The following is a 27,666-nucleotide window of genomic DNA, read 5'->3' as shown; positions in this document are numbered from 1 at the left end:
TTGCATTTCTGAACACTAACAATGAACAATCTGAAAAAGAAATTACAAAACAGTCACATTTAGAATAGCATCAAAAAGAATAAAACACTTAGCAATTAACTTCAACAAGGAAGTTAAGACCTAACCAAGACATGTATAATGAAAACTACAAAACATTGCTGAAAGAAATTAAAGAGGACATAAATAACAGAAACACATCCCATGTTCATGGGTTGGAAGACTTAATATTGTTACCAGTACCACCCAAAGCAATCTACAGATCCAATGCAATCTGTATCAAAATCCCAATGATGTTTTTTGGCAGAAACAGAAAAAAACTATCCTAAAATTCATATGAAATCTCTAGAGACCCCAAATAGCCAAACAATCCTGAAAAAGGACAAAATACTCACACTTCCTGACTTCAAAACTTAGTACAAATCTACAGTAATCAAAACAGTGTGGTACTAGCATAAAGGCAGTCATATAGATCAATGGAATAGAACAGACAGCCTGGAAATAAACCCTTGCATATATGGTCAAATGATTTTTGACAAGGGTCTCAAGACCATTCAATGGGGAAAGGACAGCCTTTTCAAAAAATGGTGCTGGGTAAACTGGATATCCACATGCAAAGGAATGAAGTTTAACTCTTACCTTATACCATATACAAAAATTAACTTAAAATAGACCAAACACCTAAATGTAAGACCTAAAACTATACAAAACTCCTAGGAGAAAACCTAGGGCAAACACTTCACGACACTGGATTTGGCAATGATTTCTTGGCTGTGATACCAAAGGCACAGGCAACGAAAGAAAAAACAGAAAAACTGAACCACATGAAAATTAAAAAATTTTGTGCATCAAAAGGACACGTCAACAGAGTAAAAAGGCAACTGACAGCTATAATTTTTAATTTGCAAATCATATATCTGTAGAATATACAGAGAACTGCTAAAACTCAACAATAAAAAAACCCAAAAAACTTGATTCAAAAATGGACAAAGGACTTGAATAGATATTTCTCCAAAGAAGATATATAAACAGGTAGGAAGCAAATGAAAAGATGCTCAACATCCCTAATCATGAGGAAAATTCAAATCAAAACTATTATGAGATACCACCTCACACCCACAAAGATGGCTACTATCAAAATGACAGAAAATAACAACTGTTGGTGAGGATTTGGAGGAATTAGAAAACTTGTGCACTGCTGGTGGGAATGTAAAATGGTACAGTCAGTATAGAAAACAGTATGGCAGTTCCTCAAAAGATTGAAAATAGAATTACCATATGATCCAGCAATTCCACTTCTGCGTATATACCCAAAAGAACTGCAAGCAGGGTCTCTAAGAGGTTATTTGCACACCCATGTTCACAGCAGCATTATACACAGAAGCTAAAACATGGAATATGAATGGGTGAATAGATAAGGCAAAATGTGGTATATACATACAATGGAATATTATACAGCCTTAAGAAAGAAGGAAATTTTGATATATGCTACAACATGAATGAAACCTGAGGACATTATGCTAAGTGAAACAAACCAGTCACAAAAAGACAAATACTGTATGATTCTTATATGAGGTATTTAAAGTAGACATAATTATGGAGACAGAAAGTAGAATAGTGGTTTCCAGAGGCTGGAGAGAATGGCGAAATTGGGTACAGAGTTTCAGTTTTGCAAGACAGAAAAATTATGTAGATAGATGGTGGTGGTGGTGTCTGCACAATATTACAAATGTATTTAATACCACTGAACTATACCTTTAAAAACAGTTAAGATGGTCGATCTTATGTTATATGTATTTTAACACAATAAAAAAATTGAAAAAAATGTTTAACTCTAAATTTATTCTAAGTATGTAATCACAATTTTATAATAATTGAAGTCATCTTTAATAGTCCTTAGTTTTCCTATGTTAACTTTATTCATATATTCATATATTTATTTTGCTTCATTAATAAAGAAATCATTGTACTTGGTTGGTACCATCCATATAGGTCTATAAATATCAGAAACTGTATAAGTCACTCTAGGCAAAAAAAAGCATACAAAGAAAAATAATTGATTTCAGAAGGGACCACATAATTCAGAGATCTGTTTATGATATATATGAGTTGTATAAGCTCAAAGACTAGAACACTGAACTTCAGTAGAAATAGTTTAGGAGATATCCAGGAGGACAAATTTCAATTACTATAGCACTGTTAAAGAAAAATACAAGATTCTTTCCGTATCCAACTAAATTTAAAAATAAACAAGTTAGATTATAAAGCATCCATATAGACCTATCTGGATGGTACCTAACCAAGTACAATTAAGTTAAAACAGAAAACAGAGCCAAATACAAAGCTCTGTAGAATAAATATTATCCTTTAATAAAGAGAGAAAATATTTTTGCTTAGGTTAATAATATAAAGAAAATTTATCTTTAAAAGATGATAATATTTCAATAGCCTTTTAAAAAAAAGGCCTGTTACATATATGATCTATTTAACTATGATAGGCCAAGCATAAACCTAGAAATAAACTCATCTAGCTTGAGCTTTCATAACAAAAAATCCAAAATCTGAAATGCTCCAAAATATGAAACTTTTCTGAGCGTCCAAAGAAAATACTCACTGAAGGACTTCTGATTTTCGGATTAAGGATGCTCGACCAGTATGTATGCTACAAATATTCCAAAATCTGAAAAACATCCAAAATCTGAAACACTTCTGGTCTCAAGCATTTCAGATAAGAAATACTTAGCGGGTAGTAGATCCAGACAATATTTGAAAAGAATCACCTGACTGCTAAAGAATTGCCAAATAAGGAGGTCAGAGATGTGGGGGTGGCTGGCCTCACTCTGGGCTTCTCACAAAATTTCCTCTACTCCCCCAAATCAGCCAATAATAAGAAATCTAATCTTACAAAGGACATCTCATTATATTGCATTGGCTGGAACTGGCAATACAAAAATCAGATTCAAAATTCTCCCTAACAATCTAGGCAGAGACTTACATTCTTATTCTGTCAAACTCACATCTGTATTAACTAAGTTTAGAATAATATAGAACCCTGAAAAAAAATATGGTCCAATAACAGGATACATGTAACAGGGACAAATATAACAAGTATGATGCAACTTTAGATGCAAGACCATCCAAAATTCCTAAGACTGCAAACGGTACATTTAAAAGAACATGATATACCCCTAATTGAATAGTCTACATGGTATTTGATAATTCTACTTAAGAAAAGATTCATGGTCAACAAAAATGAATAGTTATTTGGCATCAAACAGGCTCGGGAAAGAAATACAGATAAAGACACAGCTCCAAGCCTTAAAGAAATTAATGAACTTTTTTGAAATAATGGCTTAAATAAATCAAATGAAGGAAAGGAAACCTCAAAATGACACTAATATTAGAAATCAGTATAACGGAAAACAATTATAAAAATTTTAAGTATATACCAATATTCCCTTAAGAAAAGACATAGTAGTAGAACATATTGTGGAATAATTTTGAAAAGAAATGTGTTCTGCATATTTTCTTCAGCAGGAGTCATTTTCTTACCCTCCAGGGACTCTGTCTGGACGCCCACTACTGACACAGCTGGCTCCATAACCTGTACAGTCTCCACAGACAGTGCACACCATGCACTGTTCCAGCTTCCATTTATGCATGCCTGGAGGGCACATCATGGACTTCTCATCTTTTTCATCTAGTTCTTCTTCCAAGTCTTCATCCATCGCTGTTGCCATATTTTCAACTCCAAACCCTATTAGACAGATCAATTTATAATTTTATGTAGATTATTCCAATGTCTAAAAAATGGGTAATTATATTTCCCAATTAAAAATACATAATAACATGCTAATCCAAGCGATTATAAAAAAAAGTGCTAAAATATAAGATTAACAAAAATAAAATTTAATATAGGGACCACTAATAAATGTTCTCCCCATTTTCTTTCTGCAAAAGGAGGCAGAGAAGGCTTTTGTCAAACACATATCTTAGCTGTTACTTTCTGTCAATCTTACTTTGAAATCTTTTCTGATTTTAGTCTCTCTTTTCCATCCTCACTACCAACACTTTCCTTCAACAGACCAAAGAAAGCCTCCTAATCACATTCTGAGTCAAGAGTCCCCCTACTCTAGAACACCCCCTCACTGCCAGCACCAGCTTCCTAAAGCACATATTTGATCCTATGACTTCACAAACCTCCAATGCCTTTCCAAGGTCTTCAGAGGAACAAAATTCAGCAAGAGACAGTCACAATATGGCTCCCAATTTTTTCCAACCTCATTTCTTCTATTCAAACTACATTCCACCTGCACCTAAATTCCCTCTGCTTTCCAAATATCCTGTGTCCTTTCATGTGCTCAGGGCCTTTTACTCATTTCATGTGCGCAGGGCCTCTTACTCATTCCTGCCCCCCTACTTCTCCCTTCCTCGTCTACCAGAGAAACTCCTTTTCGACCTTCAAAAATTCAGCTCAGAAGTAATTTCCTATGAAAGCACTTACTACCTTTTCCAGGGAGTGTCACTACCTCCTCCTCAAAGCCTGTTTATATCTCAATTACAACTTTTTAAATGGTGTTATAATTCATTCAACTATTTTTTTTTTTTTTCATTGAACATCTACTATGCTGTAGGAGTTTCTTTATGTCAAGGAGTCAGCAAATGCTGTAAAGGGTCAGATTGTAAACAATTTAGTCTCTGTGGGCCATGTAAATCTTTCTTCACATTTTTTTATGACCCTTTACAAATGAAATCCATTTTTAGCTGGTAGGGCTTTACAAAAAACGGCTGATGAGCAGATATGGCATCAGGTTATAGTCTGCACTCCTGTGCTCTAGGCACTGAACACTATGATACTGAGCTATTATAAAGCTTATAATCTAGTGAGAAAGATAGACATGAATCAAATAACCATACAAAAAATATTAAAAATACAACTGCACTAGGGTTATGAAGGAACATATAGCACTATTAAGAGCCTATGAGGGAAAAGCAAATCTGTGGGAATCAAGTAATTATTTTTAATGTTTGTCTTTCCTACTAGACTTAGATCCTTAAAGGCAAGGTTATGTTTTACTCACTTTATCTTTCATTCTTAGTCAACCTTAACTCTCTTATTTCTTTTACCGATAAAATGCACCTCACATAGAGCTACCACTCTGTACAGGTCTGCGGATTAAGAAGTAAACACACAGCACAGAAGTAAATCGTATAGCCTTTTTTGGTTTTGGCACTTCTGATCTACGAGCAGACTGAGAAATTAGAGAACCAAGCATCAGATAACTATGCCTAGAGTTAGAATAAAGTAATCCTGAAGTAAGCCTGAGTGACTCTATTTCTAATAACAACAATAGTTGAAACATACTAAGCACTTACTTGTACATGGTTCTACATGCATTACTTATTTAATCATCCCAACAGTACTATAACTACTACCCTCAAATTAATCTGTACATTCGACGCAATCCCAATCACAATGCCAAGCAAATAAACTGATTCTAACTCACATGGAAAATAAAAGTCCCAACCAGGCTAGATAAAGCAAAAATTCATAAAGAAAAAGACTAAAGATTTTAACAACAAAATTTTAAAATTATATTCAACAAATGAAACCATAAACAAATCATAGGTTAGTCAAAGATATATACAATACAATACAATACACAAGAAGCCTCCTACAAATCAATTTTTTAAAAAGGCAAGCAAAATTTTAAAAAGTTGGAAGAGATGTTCAAACTCACTATTAATAATCAAGAAAATGCAAATTCGAAGTGAGAGGCCCAGCAATTCTACTCCTAGTTATAAACATCAAAGAAATGCACACATATTTTCAACAAGACATTCATTAGAATGTTCATAGCAACACTACTCATAATAACCCAAACTAGAAACTACCCAAATGCCCATAATACTAGAAAGGACTTAAAAACTGTGGTATCTATACACAATTTGATACTACACAACAATGAGAATTAACAATATGCAACTACCTGTAACTATGGATGAATCTCATAAACATAAAGGTGAGTGAAAAGAAACTAGACATAAAAGAGGTCATACTGCACTATTCCATTTACATAAAGTGCAAAAATAAGCAACACTAATTTGTGGTGTTAACTGGGGAGGCAGATGGTAAGTGGAGAGTATTATAAAAAAGAGATTCTGGTGCTGGTAATATATGGTTTCTTGATCTTTGATAAAGGTGTTTTCAGTCATGTTCTTACATTTTTTTTACCCCTTGGAAGGGCAATACAGGGAATCTGAATCTTATCTGTAATCTTATCCAGTTTTTTTTTTTAACTGCTAAAAATGATAAGACATGGTGGTAGCTACATCATTTTTTTATATTTTAATATTATTTTCTGTACTTTTCTTGTTTAAAAAGACTTTTAAAAATCCCTTTATGTTCTTTACAACTCTGCAATCCAGAGTAGGTATGATTCCTATTAACTAAAAAACCATTTAACAATTTTATTTTGATTATTACAAAATTTCCTGAGAATCTAGAACACAAGTGTAAATTTATGCCCAATTTTCACAAGAGTTTCAGAATAATAAAGAATTTTGTTCAGCTCAGATCTCTTATAAAACATAATTTAAATCGATATTTATATTATATATAAAAAATTAAACTGACTCTCTCCCCTTTGCCATAGCAGGTATCATCTAAAACTATGGTTCACAAGGTTAGCAAGAAGAGAAAATATTTCCATTGCAAAATACTCTATTTCTTTCTTTTATTCTTTCTTCTTTTTTAAATCGATACACTCTAACAGACTTGTTCTTTTAAAAACTAATATATCTTAAATGCACACACACACATGCACACAAATGAGGCAAAGAAAAAATAAGCAGATTCCTGAGATATAGATGAGTCTTCCATCAAGGCCCCAAAAGAGATAAACTTGTTTTTGTTAATTTATACAGAGTTTAATCCTCAAAATTATTGGTACTTTAAGCACAGTTCAATGCTTACTTCTAATAATGTGCATGGATTGTCTTATTTTCCAGCCCTTACAAAATTAAAAACAGAAAACCAGAAATTGGAGTGAAGGGTATACACATACTGATAGAAGCCAGAAGTAAAAACTAAGACCAAGAATGAAGTAGACACACGATTTAAAAAAAACCAAAAAACCAAGACTACAACAAGCAAGACAATCAAAGGATAAACCTTTCTCTTCCCTTCAATAGCCAGAGGGTTGGGGCAAAGGATAACATGAAGAGGTGCAACTTCAAGTTAGTCTTTCCTTGATAAATGTTCACATATTCATAAGAATCACTCTTAGTTGTACAGAACAGATTAAATTACAAATAGTCCATATTGTTAAATAAAAAGATAATATTTGCCAGAAAGAGTGTTGCCAAAAATGGTTAAAACTGAAAAATATGTGGTATAAAAGGAGCTGGATAACAAAGAGTTTGGAAAATTCACTTTTCTAGAATAATTCAGTCACCAGAAATGTCAAAGGGGCAATATTTTACACAGAATTTAGAACATATAAGAAAACCAACTCATTTGCTCAGAAATTAAAAATCTAAAGTATATTTGATTTTTCCAGTGATGTACTTCTATCAGTAATTATTAAATAAAAGAAATTCAGTCGTTTTCCTAATTCATAAGTATAAAATCAAAGAGATATTCATTTTGAAAAGAGTAAGATTCTTCACTATGTTGTCCTAAAAAACTAGTGAAAAGACAGTACAAATTTAAATATCTAAAAATTAAACACCTACCTTTCCCTCCTTGGTTCATGGCACCAGTGTCTCGTCCACACTGTCCTTTATTATTTACACCAAATGTCCAAACTTCTCCATTCTTCATTAAAACACAAGTGTGAGCTTTGCCCATAGCTACCTGAGTTACAAAATGACCCTTCAAATCGGTTACCAAACCTATAGGAAAGATACAAATTTCATAAAAGCAAAACAAAACAAGAAAAGCCCTCTGAGCCTAGAAAAAGAACTATCTTATATAAAGAACTTGTTATTTTTTCGGGGCAAAATAACTTACCAAAATGGGAAATAAGTGACCAAAAGACTGGCAGGTTATCGCCAAATTAATTTTGTAGTTTTGTAATGTACTTTTAATGACTCTTAAAATGTTACCATCCAGACTTGGGATAAATCTTTACTATACCTTATCTCAAACTTACTTCTAAATGCTTGCTCCAAATGCTAGTACCTCTCACCACTACTCAGAATGGTCAATAGTTCTCTAACTTTTCTGACCAAGCACAAAGGAGCCCATTTACTTTACCTGCTTTGATCTGCCTCAGCAAAATAAAATGAAACACCTGCCATGGTATACTTAAATGGCATTGTGTTTGTAGAAATCTACAAGTTTTTCCAAAGCATTATTTTTCAATCCTTTTAAACCTACAATGCTTTCTTCCACAATCTAATGCACAGCTATTTCCTAAACTTCACTTACGTTCATTACCTTCATTATACTTGTCATATCCAAGTGCCACCCACATCATCTACTTAATATTCTTTACATCAGCTTTAAATTGACTGAAACATTTTAAAACATCAAGTAGGAATAACAGTAACAATGAAAGCGTGTTGATTTCACTATTTCACTAATATACATTAAAATAAAAAATTTTTAAATTAACGCATTTGTTTTATTTAAATTATAAATAATATCAATCTCATTTCACAATTTGGGAAAACCGTTCTACATTATTAGCTCAGGTATCACTTCCTTAAGGGAGCCTTTGCTTTCACCTTATACTAGTTTAGGACTTTTTGTTAAGTATGCCTTAAAATGTCCACTTTTAGTACACTTACAAAAGTAATATTCATTATTATTAACAGTACCAGCTGACATTTCTTGAGACTCAACATGTGCCAGGTTCTGTGCTAGGTATTCTCAACAGCCCTCTTTTGAAGGTAGAAAAAAAAAGAAAGCTCTAAAAAGCTAAGTAAACTATAAACTAACTAAATAGTGCTGGTACCAGGATCTGAGTTTATGTCCATAACCATTAAACCAAACCTCTCTAATATTAAAGTTGTATAATACCCAATTGTCTCTTAGATCCTCTAAAAGGCAGGGACCATGTCTGTCTGGTTCACCAATCCCTTACATATTGTCATAGCTCAATAAGCATAATATTGAGTAAATGTGTAAATTTCCATCAACCCTAGCCAAGAGGACTGTAGCAAGCAAACAGTATTTTTAAACTGTACATGGGCCCACCCCAAAATTTAAACCACTCTAACAGTCACAGCCAACTGAGAATCTAAATATTACATTAAGCTGCTCACACATCACCTGAGTACAGCTTAACTTAATAATTAATCACTATAAATGTCCTATATGTTTCATTTCTTCAGCATGAAACAATCACTTAAACTTCTAATCATAAACTTTATTAATTCTGGTTTCCTTTCTACAAAGAAATTCAAAGTCTTTACATATTTATCTTACATAAAATCCTTCCAAGAGGGATGCCTCATTCATTCTACTCATTTCTAACTGCTAGAAAGGAAATCTAGCGACCAAATTTGAGTTTTTCAGATTAGAGTTAAAAAATATAAAACTGTTTATTAGCTATTTCTATCCCTCATATCCATTTCTTTAAACTTTTGTTTTATCAGTCACCCAGTCACTTAAGTAATTCTTGAGACCCTACCAAGTGCCAAACAGTGCCAGGCACTGGGGATATAACAGTGAATAAGAGGGACATAATCTCACTTCAAGGCCTTAACAAGGAAGGCAATTCCACAATTATAAATCAGCTTTGTTATAAAAATCATTACCCCGGGGTTCTACCATTACCCCAGTGACATGTCACATGACCACCTGAGTCTAGAGAAAGCTTTCCAAAGAAAGTAACAGCTAGGGGGAAACTTCTCTTGCCAAGCTCTATGATTAGCTCTGGATGAAACTAGGAACAGTGCTCCTAGTGACAAGATACGACGGAAAATTTCTTTCCAACATGTTTCACATTTTGAAGGAAATATGAAAAATGCAGAGAAAGTGTGCTACAAATGTTAATTTTCTAGACATATCTTTGAAATCCATAATGACTAGTATTGGGCCTTCTTTACATAAAAGTGAAATGATGCTTATTTTTTTTTTAACTTACTTGAACTATCAGAGTAAATGGCATCTTTTCCAAACATATATAGTTCTCCATCTTTAGAAATAACAGAACTACTTCCATTATTGCAGGCTGTATACACCACAATCTTTCCTTCCATCTTAATTATCTTTTTAGGTTTATAGGGTTTTGACTGCCGTCTGCTCTTAGCTTAAAAATAAATAAATAAATAAATAAATAAAATTAATTTAAGGCATTTATGTACAAACAATAATAATAATGGTTTATATATAAGCTCAAGGGGGAAAAAACCACGTCATTTGCATTAATTCCACAATTATAAATCAGCATTATATAATTTACACATTTTTCACAAAGCCTTAGAGTTCCTAACATGTCAACTAAAATGAATCAACCTGCCAGCCTCATCTGGTCAATTAATATTTAGGCTATCACTGGCAGATCCTCCTTCTTGGCAACACATTAAAATTCCCACTGGGAAACACCAGTCTTCTACTAAACTTCTGGGTCATCCAGTCTTGGGATTAGCTTTTAGATTATCAACACCATTCTAATATCGTGTGTGTGTGTTTGTGTGTGTGTGTACCACATATATTCTTATGATAGATCCTGGAAAGTAAAATAAGTTCCTAATTCATTCAATACTCAGATATTTATTAAGCAGCTACAACAGTCAATGAGAGTTGTAAGGGAGAGAGATACACATATGGAAGGAGAGCAAATAAACTTAAATATGGTGATTTAAGCAGCTTCTGTTCTCAAACACTATATCCTTGAAATAAGCAAAAGATGGGAACATAAATAGGCTATACCTTCAGTGAACCTCAGTTCCTGCATGACTTTTAAAATAAAAACATTGCTAAGCTGGGGCTTAAAATACCATTATATTTCTCAGATAACATGATCCATATACAGCAAGTACTTTACCTGGTGCTCAAGCAAAGAAAGAACAATTTCCTCCAAAGTTCTAGAAGGAAAAACTGGCTGTGCTAAAGTTTCAGAGAGATGCTAACACACTTTATGGCTATTCTAAGGAATTTTTCCAGGGTAACTTTTATTTTCACATGATTTTTAGATTATATATTGACTTTAAAACCTAATCTCTGAAAAATGCTACTCCAATGTGCTACAATGTATAAAGTATATGAGAAGATAAAAAAAGAGAAAAATAGCACTTTGAGGAAGACTCTGAACAGAAATATAGAAAATATAAGAGATAAAACTGTTTTTCTCATTGCTGAGGAATGATTTCATCACAGAGAAATAACACTAAGAACAGTAATCCATAACCAACACAATTACACAAGTTACATAAGATTTACATTCATTCTGAAATATGTACCTCTTCTAAAGTTTTGGGATTCCTAAAATAACCTATCGAAATGAATAAGTCTTTAAAATAACACCAACTGACACAACAGAATAAGCATATATTCTCAGATGAATAGCCATGCATCCATAAGGCATAAAAATTCATGAATACGAACTCTGGAATGAAACGAGCAATCACATTTCTTTAATGAACAATACACCACCATCATTAATTGAATATGTCCCAATGTAAAACCCTCTATTAACTTGGTGAGGTTAGTGTTATTAAAATTAATATATTTTATGTTAATAAATTCCACTTTATTTCTACTAATGCCAGATGATCAGTCAACTTACTTGACTCTCCATCTTCTCCTTTACTAGCAGATCCTGTAAAGAATATGCTTCCATCTTCTGCAACTAAAAGGGCATGAGAGCCATCGTGTCCAACTGAGAAGTGTACTATTTTTGGAGATTTCGTAATTGGTAGCTCAACCCATTTTCCTGCTGAAGGACCACCTTGTTTGATTCCAAGACTCTGGTATTTGCCAGTGTAATATATCTTATATATTAAAAAAAAAAAAAATTACAGAGCCTTTTGGAGTACTGTAACAGGTTTTACATGAGAAGGAATAAAAAGCTTGCATATGCTATGGAAAAACAAAAATAACAAGAACCCAAACTCGTTTTATACACTATTCAACTTCTGTGAGCTGAGCAAGAGAGAAAGAGGCATATTTTGCCAAAAAAACACAGTTCATAATACTTTTTTCATATCTATTCAGGATATTTACAATTTTCCACATTTGTATTTCCATAAATATACTGCAAACTCTCAACAGTAAGAAATTCATAAAATTTTCAATTTCATTTTTCCAGTTGTAAAAACCTGCATATAAATATTCTATACTTGCCTAATAATTTTAATTTCCAGAATTCTTTTAATTACTTTACTTTCTCTTTATAGCCACTAGATAAGAAGCTTCCATCTCTATAGATTGACCTCTGCAATCTATAATTTAATTATCATGGTCCTACTTCCCCCAACTTGTAGTCTGTATATTTCTGCACATTTATAGAAATTTGCGATGAATATCCTATTCATCAAAATAAAACACAAAATATGAATTCATCCCAACTCAAAAAATTAGAGTTCCATAATTAAAAGTAAATATTTGTAAAAATATAACATTTTATAAAGTTTTATGGTCTTAAATGTCACAATTTTTTCCATAATACTATTTTCAACATGAATAAAATTTTATCACATAAAAATAATTTTAAATCAACATTTAAAAGATGATTATGTTTAAACATGTGAACTATTATCAACTAATCAATGGATTGTACCAACTATCTCTTAAAGTGGAGACTGTTCATTTTTTATTTTTACTTTTTTGTAGATGGCCAGTAAGGAGATCCAAACCCTTACCTTAGTGTTATCAACACTGTGCTCTAACCAACTGAGCCAACCAGCCATCGAGACTGTTCATTCTTAATGTAAAAAGAGTATCTTACCTTTCCATTTGCTGTTTTCATTAGTGCAAACTCTCGTCCCGCACCAAGAACTGCTGACTCTTCATCAAATCCAGTACCTAAAATACAACAAGACTAATAAATACCATTGCATTTCTCATATGAATAATTCCAAGTAAAAATGCATTATTTTGAATAATTAAAAAGTCAATTCAATTAATATCACTCAAAAACAAGGACAACAAAATACATCATATTGCCTGAATTTTAAAAAATATTTACAATAACAGGTACCCAATTCCAAGGAAAAATAAAGCTATCATAATCTTAACTTGTTCCAAACTAATGCCAAATTAATTTTTAAAATAAAAAACAAAAAAATTTTTTAATTCAATATGAGCAATATTCCTTGAATTATGTATAAATGAACAAATTTTTACTGAGCATCTATTAGGTATCAGGCATTACACAGTTCATGATCTCACTTGATCCTCATAATTATATTGCTCAATTTACAAGCGAGCAAATATAAAACTTCAGGAGGTTAATCTAGACAGTCATTTAGGCTTGAACAATGCCATGAAGATATTTGAATTAAGTTTTTTTTTTTGTTTGTTTGGTTTTTTTTGTCCTTTTTGAGACCAGCCGCACCGTGCTCAGCCAGTGAGCACTGTGAGCGCACCGGCCATCCCTATATAGGATCCGAACCCGCGGCGGGAGCGCTGCTGTGCTCCCAGTGCCACACTCTCCCGAGTGCGCCCCGGGCTTGGCCCTAAAGTATTTTTTTCCTACAGAAAATTTTATGCAGCCACTGCATAAATTTGAATACATACATGTGCATACCCACGCAGATCCTTATGCATATTTTCAAACTGTAAAACTATGAGTAAATAATTATAACTTTATATATGGCAGATTTTTGTCTAGTTATACTAACTTCTAATTAGTCTATAGGTTTTGAAAATTTCAAATCTATAATCTCAATTCAATATTTTTTCCATGGAGAAATTACAAAAACAGTGCATAATTAAAATATGCAATGTAAAGCACTTGTGTCAACTTTATTAAATTTAGTAAGATAACAGTCAAAAAGAGGTGGGTCCTGCAAAGAATCCTACAAATTAAAAAATGGCACTATTACACTTGAAGTGGCATGCTAAACCAAAATCAAGACCCTTGTTGGAACTAGTGATCCTAACTACTTCTACAATACTGCAAGAGTAGGTATACTAAACCCAACAAATACTCTGTGGTTGTCTGTATTCCTGTATCCAAATGAAAGATTATTGATCAGTTTGTTCAGCCATTTTCACAATCTATAATCTATGTATATCTTAAAAAATCTGTTCAAATAAAAATTAAAGGTTTCAATGAGAGAACTATGTATACTGTTGTAGAAACATTTACAATATAAGCCCATAAAATTTTAAATAAGTGACTAACAATGGAGCATATAGAGTCCACCAGTATCCATCCATAATTCTTATTACATGTATACTTATTTTCTTTTGCTCTATTCAAAATAAAAATGGAAAATTATTGGTCACTTCCTTAAAGTGATCTTCAAATATCATACCCTGTTTAAATGCCGTATTTTCTAGTTACTTACACACATAAATTCAAAATTGTGCTTTATAGTAACAGACAAAAAAATAGATGCTATAGTATAAGCTGAACAGCTGAAAACTCAATGTTAGTTTTTAAAAGAATAAATAATCTCAAAACTAAAATATGGGGAAAAGGCTTATTTTGTCATCTTACTTATAATATGCAAATCCTTTTCCAAATCAAACAGTGAGATACCACAGGCATGTAAGCATTTTCTGGCCAGTTTAAGTTGTAATTCTTGTTGCAGCACAGGTTCAGTGCTTGTGGCAAATATTCTTACAACAAAGCCATCCTAAAAGAAAGAAAACATCCACAGTATTACACTGCATAAGTGGGTCTTTTAAGGCTCTATATTGTGTCTAATAAAAACCAAGTAATTTATGAGAAAGGGATTCTATTTACACTACTTACTCATAATTCAGAGTACTTACATCTCTTGAAGCAGCTATCTGATTAATATATTCTCCATCAGTGAATAAAATATTTTGACCTTCACTGTGGCAATCTGTACAAAAGGAAGAAAAAGTAATTATATTACAATGTAAATAAATACTTCACAAAATGACTTTACACCTCTGCTGAAGTCAGAATGAGATTTCTCCACACAATAAGGATAAACTTAAACTCAAAATGAGACTGCACTTTTTAATAAACAATTACAAATTAGCAGGAACTAAATAATTCAACTAATAATACTTATTACATTTTGTGCTTACATTTATAAATCTTCCATGATCAAGGACCTGAGAGCCTACCTAATTTCAAAATGAATTAGTATTAGATATAGTCTGATAGTAAACATGCACCACGATGAACAAACTATAATGTTGGTTATAATCATTTCAATACAATTACATGCGATGTAGGCAACACTCTACCCTCAGACATACATCGTGGTCATTAGTATCACAGAAAAACACAGACAGACCTAAAGCTTCTGTATTTGAGGTCTATGGTGTCCAACTACAGGTTTCCCTTGCTTTATGAAATGAATGATAGTCAAAACCAGTTTTACATTTCCCACTTAGAAATTCCATGTTTATTCCCAGCATTTTTAGCATTTAGCATGCTCTAAACTTTTTAAATGTTCATCCTTCACTAAAAAAACAAATCTACGCTTATGTATTTCTTTTTGTCTCAAAGCAATCATACACCTTGGCTAGAATACCATATTTTGTCAATAATGTATATATCTCTGTAGAACAATGCACTATATATTTGATCAAAATAATGCACAAGCTCAATTGTAGCAAGGGATACCAGTATTACAGAAGGACCACTGGGACATGTGTTAGTGATTGCTACTAAATAACATGAAACTACAAGCAAAATCAATATCTTAATATAAACTGTATCCTTTTGGAAAAACAAATGTTCAGCAAGCAAGTATAAAAGCACACACACTTCCCAAAATAACTGCAGAGAACTAGGATGAATCTCTCCATTAATCACAATACCATAAAAAAATTATATTTCATTTCAAGTTGCACCTGAATAAACAAAACATGAAATTCTGTTTTTGGAGTGCAGTAACGGAGCCCACCCAAATAAACTGGTTTACTCTACATCTTTGCCCAGGAGCTTCATACTAGCATACTTCCTTATTTTAAATATGCAAAACACAGGCAGACCCTTACCAAATAGAGAATTCAGGGATCACAAACTGGAAATAGAAACTGGGAGACAAGGCCCACTGGTAGCCCAAGAGACTTGGTAATCAAAGAGAGGAGAAATCGAAAGAAAGAGTTCCTAGTCCACTGTACAGAATACAAAGAGGCGCAAGAAAGATGCTTCTCAAGCTCTAAGCAGTAAGATTTAAACTAAAAAGCAAAGAAGAAAAACTCATTATAATTTCAAATAAATGCAGGGGTGAGGAGTGAAGCGGCGCAAGAAGAGTAGCAAAACACCTCGTGATCTGAGGCCATCTATCACTAGACATGGAGAGTAAATGACATAAGGATACAATCTGAAAGGTAAGCCAAGATACAAAGAATAAAATGACAATTATCAAGGGAAACTGTATTTTAAGTTCATCAATACTAGGTTGTAATAATTTTTTCATAAACTAGACTGTAAGACAAGTTAGAATATGAAGCTCAAGGAATTACGTGATTGATGTCAACTTTAAACATGGTATTTGTTACCATCTATAAACCTGATAATTCACTTCTGCTCCTTCTTGATGGGAAAGCTGCAGAGCACAATTGTCCCTACCTAGGAAAAACAAAAAGTACTACTGAAGAAAATGTAGTCCAGGTCAAAGAAATAAGAAAATAACACCAGGCTTCTTCAGTCTTGAGGGTAGAGTCTTCATGCCACATGATTTCAAGATTTTCTCTTTATCTTTTCTTTATCCATCAAGTAATATTATAAGACAGTCTCTTCAGGAATACACCAAGCAACATCTGCCAGTTTGGAAGACACACAATATGGGACTATCCTCACAAAGTTTGGTTTATTCTTCACCATTAATACAGCCCATATTTACAAAACACAGAAAGCCACACCTGTATTGTTAAAAGTTGCATTTCGTATGTTAAACGGTACAGAGGGATTGAAACTGAATAAGAACTTTAACAAGTTGTTTTGTAACACAGTGGCATAAATAAAACAGGTTCAGGTACGTATTTTCAAATTGTCTTCTCGGTTACAATCTCTATTAAATGAGCAGGACTTCTCAGAAGTAAATTCTTTGTATTAGTCTTCATCTGTTGTGAGGGATGGGATTTCTCAATTTAGAATTTTTCTTCTATGACATTATCCTCAAATAACTTGTACAAAAACAGAATAATAGGGATGCTCACTACGGTATAATTTATATAGCAAAAAGTTGGAAGCCTCCAATATATTAATCCAATATAAAAATATATAATATATAAGGCTCCAATATAGTAATATATAAAGGAATATATTCCATAATTAAAATGATGTTGTAGAAGACTATGTCATGGCTTGGAAATATATGCAGAATATTAAGTGAAAGGGATATGTTAAAAAAGCATTTTGTAGCATACTTTTTTACAAGTGACACATATACACATAGGAAAAATATTAAAAAGATATCTACCAATATGGTCATGGTCATAGTGTTTATACATGGGAAATGGGGTTATAATTTCAACTTACTCTTTTTGCTACAATTTTCATATAATAAATATGATTTCTCTTAATATATGTGAGTAGTGTAAAATTATTAAAAATATTTTAAAATTATTATTTTAGTTATTGGCACGAAAGACATGGTCCAGGACTTGTGATGAAAAAGAAAGCCCTGTAGACATATCTGAAAACAGAGTTATTTACAAAATAATTTTATTAAGTCATCTGTTTTCCAAAGCTATTCTATCTGTGAAATGAAAATGTGGCATTACTTTAACATGGTGTCATGTACACTAATTTGGATATATGTGTAGATATTAAGGTTCAAACAGATGTTAAAAATTAACAAGCAGCCTGGGAGCCATTATTCTTCCCAATTTGTTCTTCAGAAGTAGCTCTTATTTTCAGATGGTAAAGTGCCTAGAAGTAATACTGCTGCTTACCAAGAAATTACTGATGCATACATTAAACATTCAAGATTTTAATACAAACAACTTCAGAAAATATCAAAAGTATAAGCAAATTCAAAGGCCTTATAATAGAGAATATTTAGTTGCCCAATGTTCCACAAAATTTTAGAATTTAGATAACAGTGGTTTGAGTGATGAATATATATGCACAACTTCAATATAAGCAAAATGAATTGTGTCCAAATGCCTTATCAGAGCATTATTAAAAAGGATAAATAATGAAATGTTTTTAAACTCTGTGTCTCTGAAAACCCTTTACAATAAAGAGAAAAACACAAGTATACTGTTACTAAAATAAAAATAAACAGAAGTTTCTTTGTACTAGGTCATATGACAATCAGAGTTGTGGTTTTATTGAGAGCAACAAAGTAACATCACCCCACTAATTTAGTAGCTCAAAAAATCTTGGTGGGGGTTAGAGTAAGGGATTAAGCCACAATGGTTACGTGGTTTTATTGAGAGCAACAAAGTAACATCACCCCACTAATTTAGTAGCTCAAAAAATCTTAGAGTAAGGGATTAAGCCACAATGGTTATGAATTTAAATACAAATATTAAAACTCATATTTCTGATGTATATTGTCCTCATGTGTATTAACTTTATATATACTATAAAATGTTTTGCGTGTCAAGATTGTTTAAACCCGTTTGTAAGCAAGCACTATTCCTTGCTAATAATTCTTTAGGTCTAAGTAGCCTCACATGCACACTTCTTAAAATCACTTGTGAAGTGAAAAAATAACTAGCTGAGACATACCTGGTAACATTACAGTACCATCTTGTTCCAGTGTTTCAGGACTTATTCTTATGGCTGTCATGCTGTGGTTATTCACATCTCTATATAATAAGTAACCCTGATAACGACAAAAAATTCTCCTGTTAAAATATTTTTTCATTACCAATTCAGCCAAAAAAGCAGCCATACAATTCCATGACAGTTTTTTCAAGTAAAATTATATGTCAATGTTGATGTCTAAAAGATATTAAAGATTAAAAATAGAAGAACATGGATATACTTTAATAAGAGGAGGAACTGTACACAACTGGGTATTAATTTAATATATAATCTCAGATACATATATAAGCTACACTAAACAGGACAGTACATTTTGCTCAAAATGACTATCACTTGACAAGTAAATAATATAAATGATCACTGTAACTTTAACAAATTCTTTAAGGAAAAAAACTGAAGTATTTAGGTTGCTATCTCAAAATGGAGAAGTGGTTTCAGATGAAGTGATATGCCATTGAACATAATACTGTAATAATATATTTTCCATGGCATTATTTCTTGGATAAAACATAGTACGGTGGCAAATAAAAATTTGATGAGACATTTTAAACCACCTTAAGTTTTAAGAGACAATGACTGAGTTATTAATTAGATATTTAAAATGCAATTTCAAAATCTCCCCAGTAGTTGATATAGCATTATTTTTCATATAACAACAATAATTCTTTCAGTTTTCAAAATACTTTCAAATATCTTTTATCATTTGATGCTGACAACAAATCCCATGAGCTTGGCAGGGAAAACTTTATTCTCTATTTTTCCACAAGGGAACCTGGGCTTCGCCTCTCAGGAGGGGATAGTATGGAAATAAATAGGACCCCCTTGGTCCATCCTCCATTTGCTTTTCTCCACGGATGGTGGAGTAATGTATCTGATTGCTGACCTAGTAAGAAGCTGAAGCCCATCTGGCTATGATGGTCAGGGGATGAGACAGCAGCATTAAGAAAGCAACATAGGCCTAGGTCTTTTCTCTATTTTGTGATTCTCTGCATAATCCTCCACGCAGGTAGCAGTCTACTCGGCAGGCCAAACACTGTTCACTAGAAGATACTGGATCTAGACTTATAATGAAGGAGCTTGTTGGCAAGAAGCCCTAATTTGGCCTCAGTTCACATATACATTCTCAATTCAGATTTGCTAAAGATAAAGGTGGTCTTTGATTCTTATCTAGAAGCTCACTTAAACAAGACCTCCAAAGAAGATTATTTTTATTCTCATTTTACAGCTAACTGACAGAGGACTAAATAAGTTGAGTTGCCCAGAGTCACACAGGTAATAAAAAGCAGGGACATAACTAAACTTGAACCTCTACAAATTCTGAGCCAGTGTTCTTTACACTACACTATACCATTGTTATAGCCAGATTATTAAAGATACACCATTTCTGTTTAAATAAAAGTGATATTATTTATTGATTCAAAAAGTACAAACCACATATTTTAAAAGATAAGTTTGATTTATTATGGATATTCTCCTACCTGAGCATAACCTAACCAAGACTTTTTTTCTTTTCTGTTTCTGATGCGGGATGTAGAATTGTATATATGGCCCTGCAGAATAACGAAAGTTAGTTGATCAACAGTTTCATAATTAATAATCAATGGAAAATAATGCAAATGGACGAATGACATTTAATGCTTCTATTTCAATTATAATTTTTTAAAGAAGTATTATTACCTCAAAATTAGTACTCTAAAAATGAAGCTAGAAAAAAACAGGACTCAATTTAGTATGAATCTAACTGCTATGATTAAGAATTGTAAGGAATCACATTACCCTAACTGTTCCACTGTATCCAGAGCCGATTTTGTATAATCCATCCTTGCATAACAGATACAGAAAAAATCCATCATTCTGAAGTAAACACTGGTCATCTTCATCGACAGATATTTCTTTCAATGGCCACTTGTGCATTAAAGCTGCTTTCTTAATACCATTGCTAAACCAGTCCTGAATTTGAATTTTTCCCACCAAAACTGCTTGTACACTTCTCTGTAGTGAATTCAGTATTGTTGGCACCTATCGAAAGAGAAGAAAAAAAAAAAGACATTTTTAAATGTTTCAAACACAAAACAGAAAAAATAAAGACATTTTAGTAATATATCATTTATAAGAAAATAACCTGTTCACAACAATCATGTTTGACATGCCAGTAAAAAGTAACAATTAAAAATTCATCCTTACGAAGCAAATCTCAAGCAAACTAGACGTCCTTAATCTGAAGATTCCATGTCACTCACCAAAACTATAAAATCTTAGCCATTATTTCAAGTACTCTGTCTCAACAAACCTATCGTTGCCTTGTGGAACTCAGATTGTATTAATACATAAAACTTTCTCATTCTCTATCCATGTTTCTTATTTTACCTTTTATATTTTCTTTGTCACTCTGTGCTGCATTCTGGATAATTTCTTCCTCTTTATCTTTCAGTTCACTATTTCTATCTTCAACAATATAATTCACTAGTTAACCAATCCATACACACACACATTCTATATCAAGTAATTTCAATATCTAAGAACTTGACAGGATTGAATCTGCTGTGTTTGTTTTTACTGTTTATGATGATGTGTTTGTTTGTATGCTCAAGTGCAATAGTATTTTCTCTGCAGGAAGCCTTTGCAGGCCAGAGTTTATTCCCCCCAAAATGGATTTTAATCTCCATCAATAAGGTACCTTGCACTACTACCACACCTACTCTACTTTAAACTCTATGCTTTTTGGAATAGACAGGTAATATGCATTTGAATCCAAAACAATTTGAGATATTAAGAGTCATATATTCTCAGAGATGACTTCTCTCCCTACAGCCACAGGAAGGCCAAGAGTTTGTGAAATGGATGCTTGTGTTGTTTTAGTACAAGGACCAGGGGACAAAAGGATTCCAAGAATAGTAGAAAGGGATTAAATAATAAGAGTAGAAACCTGGAGTAAGGGGATTGCTCATGTTTGACAAGGAGAGTTCAAGATCACTGAATAAGTCACAAAAAAATGACCAATATCTTTGGTCAATATCTTTTGCTATCTTTGGCCTGCTAACAACAGGATTGAGGCAGCCCTCCCTTCTGTCCTAGAGGTTCTCCAAGGAGCCAGAGAAGAGCAGATAATCAGGCCCTAAACCTGTAACTTCTTTCTCAATTTCCATAACCAACCAAAAGAATTAAATTAAATTTGCCTATAAGGAGCATTATATTCCCCACTACCAAAAATGGTGAAGAGCTTATTTATTTCATAGTTGGATACTTAAATGTTGTATGTGTAGATAAAGTAACTCAGAAACAAATCAATTCATAAAAAAATCATAATCTACCAATCAAGAATATAGCAGATTGACATCATAGTCTTTTATTTTAATAGAGAAAAGATACTTAAAACTATGACAAAATTCCATACTTGAAAATTTGGGGCAAGATGGGAGGTGAGGAGGAAGGTAGAGAGCAAGACAATGCAAAAGAAGAGGAGGCGAAAGCAGGTTAAAGATCTGAGTTTGTGCCAAAATTCATCTTATTACCTTTAATGCTACAGAGTTAAACACACATGTACCTTAACTCAAATACTGTAGATCATTTGGACAGATCAAACTACTATAATGAGTGAGAAAAAGCAGGGAATTCCTACAGACAGAAATTGAGATGAAACAGTAACTCAGGATCAAGATGGCAGAATAGATGGTCCCCAGCATCACTCTCTCCCACAGCCTATCAATTTACAATTATTAAAAAGCAAAGACTGACAACCAGGGACTACTGGAACTCAGCTGGAAGAGGAGGAGAGATTTTTGGAGTTCATGAAGGTTGGAGAAGCCGTGGCAAGAAAAAGAAGGGATGGCTCCAACCATTTTGAGCTGTGACTACTTCAGGGCAAGCCCCAGTGAGAGGTGGGAAGAAGTTGTACCACATAAAAGCCACAACTGAGCCCTCTGCATGAAGTTGCTTGGAGTCTGCAGAGGAGAAGAGGGCCTCAGTGGGAGAGAAGCCCATCTTACCAGCTTCGAGGCCAGTGAGACCACTGACAGGGTTCCTGTGGCCCCACACAGCAAGGGTTGCACCCCACCAAAGAAAGGAGCCACTCAGAGGCCAGTGAGTCATCACAAGAGACCCATGCACAGCTCACCCCACAGGAAGCATTTAAAATGCAGATGGAGGCTGGCCCGCCAGGGGAATACTGGGGTGAAGGCAGCTGATCTGCCTTCTAATTGGCACAGGTCCATTCTGTGGAAACTGATCAGGAGACAGAACTGCAGAGGGCACAGTTTGCTGGAAAGACTCAGTCCCAGGCCAGAATTTCCACACAGCCCAGTTGTATCTGACCTCAAAAGAACCAGAAGTGATTAAAAGGCCAACAACTAAAATCCAGTCTGCACAAACAACCTTCCCCAGAGAATAAGCAGCAAAGCAGCAATTTAGCTCAACCACAGGGCTTAAGTGCTGATCCCTGAAAGAAAGTGAACCGAGATGCCGGGTGCTATTCAAGCTTTATTAAAGAAAGAAATCTGCCGGGCTGCACTCAAAATGGAGGACAGCCGGGGCTGCCCTGAAAATGGATATTGCAGCAACAATGAGTTTACGAGGGTTTATATTAGCTTTTGGGTGTGAAATGTATGGGCAGAGGGACCATTAGGTTGATGTAACTGGGTGGAGAACTGCACAGATCCAGAAGCAAAAAGTTGTTTCTAAGTCAGGAGGCTTCTCCTAAAGGGAAGGGGGGAGGGGCTTGGTGCTGGATTGGAAGACGAGGCAGGCAGCTATTTCATGCTGGTGCTTATTGTGTGCACAATGGTGCTGGCCACGTCCAAAATTGATCAATCCCCACAGGAAGTGACCCCAATTTTGGAATTAACCAAAACCACAAAACAGAGACAAAGTTCTGATATTAACCAGTAAATGTCTAACACCACCAAAGAACACCTATAAAACCTAGAAGAGGTAGCAGCCTCCTCAAATGCCCAGGTGTTAGCATAAAGATATAAAGATTGAGAAAAAACAGAAATATGACACCATCACAGGGAACAAACCAAGCACCAGCAACGGACCCAGAGGAACAGTGGATTTATGAAATGTCTGACATAGAATTCAGAATAACACTCTTAAGGATGTTCAGGGAGTCACAAGAAAATATGAGTAGGGCCGGCCCGGTGGCGCACTGCTACAGTGCGCCACTTGGGAGTGCGGCGGCGCTCCCGCCGAGGGTTCGGATCCCACATACAGACCGGCCGCTCACTGGCTGAGCGAGGTGCGGACGCAACACCGAGGGTTGCGATCCCGTTGCCGGTCCCGGTCCGGTACGGGTGCGACACTGAGGGTTGCGATCCGTTGCCGGTCACGAAAAAAGACAAAAAAGGAAAAAAGAAAATATGAGTAGAAAATTAAATGGTATCTGGAAAATTAAATGGTATCAGAATGAGAAACCTGACAAAGGAATTGAATCAATTTTTTAAAAAACAACAACAAAAAAATGCAAATTCTATAAATAAAAAAGAATACATTAAAACTAAAAAACTCAATAGAAAGTTCCAACAGCAGAATTAACCAAACTAAGGAAAGAATCAGTGAGCTCAAAGACAAAGCCTACAAAATTTTCAAACCAAAGGAGCAGAAAGAAAAAAGAATAAGAAAAAGGTGAAACAGAAATACAGCAAATACGGGACTTCCTCAAGTGAAATAACCTCCACATAACTGGCATACCTGAAGGAGAGAAAAAAGGAAGAGATGCAGAAAGCATATTCAAGAAAATAATGGCTGAAAATTTCCCAAGTATGGAGAAAGATGACAGCATTCAGGTACAAAAGCTCAGAGGTTGACAACCAAATTCAATCCAAAGAGGAACACCCCAAGGCACATCATAATCAAATTATCAAAAACCAAAGACAAATAAAGGATACTGAAAGCAGCTAGAGAAAAGAAACACACAACATTCAAAAGAGTCACAATATGTCTCTCAATGGATTTGTCAGTAGAAACCCTACAGGCCAGAAGAGAATTGGATGATATATTCAGAGTACTGAAGGAAAAAGACTGTCAGTCAAGAATTCTGTATCCAGCAAAACCAACCTTCAAATATGAAGGAGAAATAAAGAATTTCCCAGACAAACAAAAGCTAAAGGAATTCGCCAACACTAGACCTGCCTTACAAGAAATGCTAACGGGAATTCTTCAATCTGAAAGAAAATCACTCTAAGGGACAGCAAGAAAACATCTGAAGGTACATAACTCACTAGTAAAAGTAAGTTCACAAGCAATCTCAGAATACTCCAATGTCATAAAGGGGAGAATAAACCTCTTAAATCCTTAGTATGAAGACCAAAGGACAAACCTAATAAGACAATAACAAATACAACCGCATAAGAGACAGGCAATATTAAAAGATATAACTTGAAACAACAAAATGTAAAAAAAGTTGGGTGGGAATGATGCCAAAGCATAGAGTTAGCTTGGTTCTTTCTTTTTTCTTAAATATCAAAATTGAATTGTTATTAGTACAAAATAATCTGTTATAACTTTAACATGTTTGTGTAAGCCTCATGGTAACCATAACACAAAAACTTATAACAGACATACTAAAATAAAAGAGCAAAAAACCAAAATAAGTGAGGCACAGGAAGACAAATACTGTACAATCTCTCATAGAAATAGAGAGTAAAATAATTGTTACCAGAGGCAGGGGGAGGAAAACAGGTGGACTAACGGGTACAAAACTATGCTGTCTATCCTAAGTGAATCACTGTGCAGTACACGTATGTACAGAAGCAACACACTGTATCCCACAAAAATAAATATAAATAAAATTGAAAAAAATGTAAAAAAATAAATAAATAAATTGTAACTTGGTATCTTACGAATTTCTAAGCCGTTATAAATATGAAATACCTGAATAGTTTGGCAAGCATGGCTACCATTGTTGGTGAGGATAGCAGAGATGGCCTGAAGTGTCCTTCCTGTTTCTCCCCAAGAAGCTACCAGACTAAAGAGGCAAGCACAGGAAAGTGCTGTCAGGGACTGTCCTGTGCTGTCATTCATTCCAGTACTTCGAACAGTGATTTCCAAAAGGAGCTGGAAGAGAGACTCTGTGGATAAAATAGGATTCAATTATATTCATTTAACACACAGAACATTATATGTGTATATTTATTTTTTGTACCTTATCTCATTACAAACAAAATTTAATGTACCTAGAACACTTACTTTGCATTAGTTTCTCACTGCCCTTTTTCCCCAAAAGTTAAAATATTTATATAACATGGTCTTAGAGAACATTTAGTTCAAATCCTTATTTCTGTAAAAGAAAAAAATGAAATCTGTCTAAGGTCATTATAAACAAGGCTGTCTAGAGGCATTCACATATTTAAGAAATTCATCCTATCAAGTAACAGACTACTCACTGCATTTATTTTACTTTTAGACTGGAAGGAGTATGGGCTTTTTAAAATGTTAAGTGTCCAGAAAATAATGTATATATTTGCAAAACAACAAAAGAATACATAAAACATATGCTATAATTTGTTTTAACATAAAATTGATTTTATCGTTAACATAATAGCAGTTCACACTTACAGAGGATGTAATTTATTTTTACCCTAGAAAAACCTCCAAGTCAATAGGACACATTTCCTCCTCCTTTAATAGATAATGAAATTCAAACATAGGGAGGTTAAAAGATTTTCCCTAAATCACAAAGCCATTTAGTGGCAAAGGTGGAAAAATAACACGTGAATGTTCTATGACCAACAGAGGTCTCCACTCAAGATTGAATCAACAGACATCCTCTGGGTATTCACTCCGAAGAAGGTTAGAAGGATTTGAAAACTCTTAAAGTGTGTGTGTGGGGCGGGAGGGGGGGGGCGGGGGAGAAGTCAGAAAAAGACGAAAAAGCTGATGAAGGGAGGAAGGGAGGAAGGAAAGCAAGAAAAAGAACTAATGTATTGCAATTCTCTGAAAACTAAAAGGCCACTTATGGTTTATTTGGTAACTCAGAAACCTAGGTGTCCCCTCATCTTCCACATCTAATCCTAAATTAAGTCTTGTTTGTTTTACTTCCTAGTTAATTCCTCCTCTTTCCTGTGTCTCATCACCATCTTCCCAGTCGATGCCATCACCATTCTTAACTGGAATACTAGAAAGTGTTCACAAGTTATCTCCTACTTTTGCCCCCGATAGCCAAAAATAATTTTTAAACCAAAAATCTAGTTGTCTACTTAAAATCCATTCACTCCTTTGTTAACTCCTTCCTCTTTCTCTCCTTTACTTCATTTGTCTGTACATCTTTCACTTCTATTTTTCCCATCTATCCTTCCCTCTGCCTGTCCCTCCAACTATCCTTTCTTCCCTTCATCCTTTCATTTCTCTCTCCATTTGTCCATTCTTCCTTCTTTCCATCAATCCATCCTTCTTCCCATCATTATCCTTCAGCTATTCCATCTTTTAGTTACTCAGCAAATATTTACTGAATTCTTCTTGCACACTAGGAACTATTATTCTAGATTGGGCTAGTACACTGGTAAACAAGACAAAGAATGCTTCCACCCTCAAAAAAGTTAGATTCAAGTTGAAGAAAATAATTTAAACCAATAATTTAAAAAAATAAGTGCTATAAAATAAGGAATTTTTTTAAAAAAAGGAGTAGTGTAAAGAGATGGAGAATGACTTTCAACTCCTCCTAGCACAATAACCAACCCTCTTTACCATGGCCTGTAAACTTTCACATGTCCACGCCTCCTTCCTCACCTATATTGCAAGACCCTCCCTTCCTTCACTCTCCACATATTAGTCTTTTTTCAGTCATTCTTCTGCCTGCCTCAGAGCCTCACTACATGCTGTCCCTTCTTCTTGGTACACTTAT

General features: G+C 34.0%; 1 protein-coding gene across 1 annotated transcript in view; it reads right to left on the bottom strand.

Annotated features, from left to right (window-relative positions):
* Nucleotides 1-27,666, bottom strand: part of MYCBP2 (MYC binding protein 2, E3 ubiquitin protein ligase) — a 260,417-nt gene that overhangs the window by 174,571 nt on the left and 58,180 nt on the right. Inside the window, exons 5-15 of the mRNA XM_008570270.1 lie at nt 25,698-25,894; nt 20,607-20,849; nt 20,309-20,380; nt 18,792-18,888; nt 14,897-14,970; nt 14,619-14,757; nt 12,900-12,976; nt 11,739-11,943; nt 10,095-10,259; nt 7,735-7,893; nt 3,550-3,754 (exon numbers count right to left, since the gene is read on the bottom strand). Coding sequence (XP_008568492.1) covers nt 3,550-3,754; nt 7,735-7,893; nt 10,095-10,259; nt 11,739-11,943; nt 12,900-12,976; nt 14,619-14,757; nt 14,897-14,970; nt 18,792-18,888; nt 20,309-20,380; nt 20,607-20,849; nt 25,698-25,894 — 1,633 coding nt within the window. The remainder of the gene's footprint in view (nt 1-3,549; nt 3,755-7,734; nt 7,894-10,094; nt 10,260-11,738; nt 11,944-12,899; nt 12,977-14,618; nt 14,758-14,896; nt 14,971-18,791; nt 18,889-20,308; nt 20,381-20,606; nt 20,850-25,697; nt 25,895-27,666) is intronic.

Source organism: Galeopterus variegatus, unplaced genomic scaffold, assembly GCF_000696425.1.
Source record: "Galeopterus variegatus unplaced genomic scaffold, G_variegatus-3.0.2 Scaffold587, whole genome shotgun sequence".
Taxonomy (NCBI): domain Eukaryota; kingdom Metazoa; phylum Chordata; class Mammalia; order Dermoptera; family Cynocephalidae; genus Galeopterus; species Galeopterus variegatus.
Note: the sequence above shows the minus strand (reverse complement) of the source record. Positions and strands in the feature narration are given on the sequence as shown.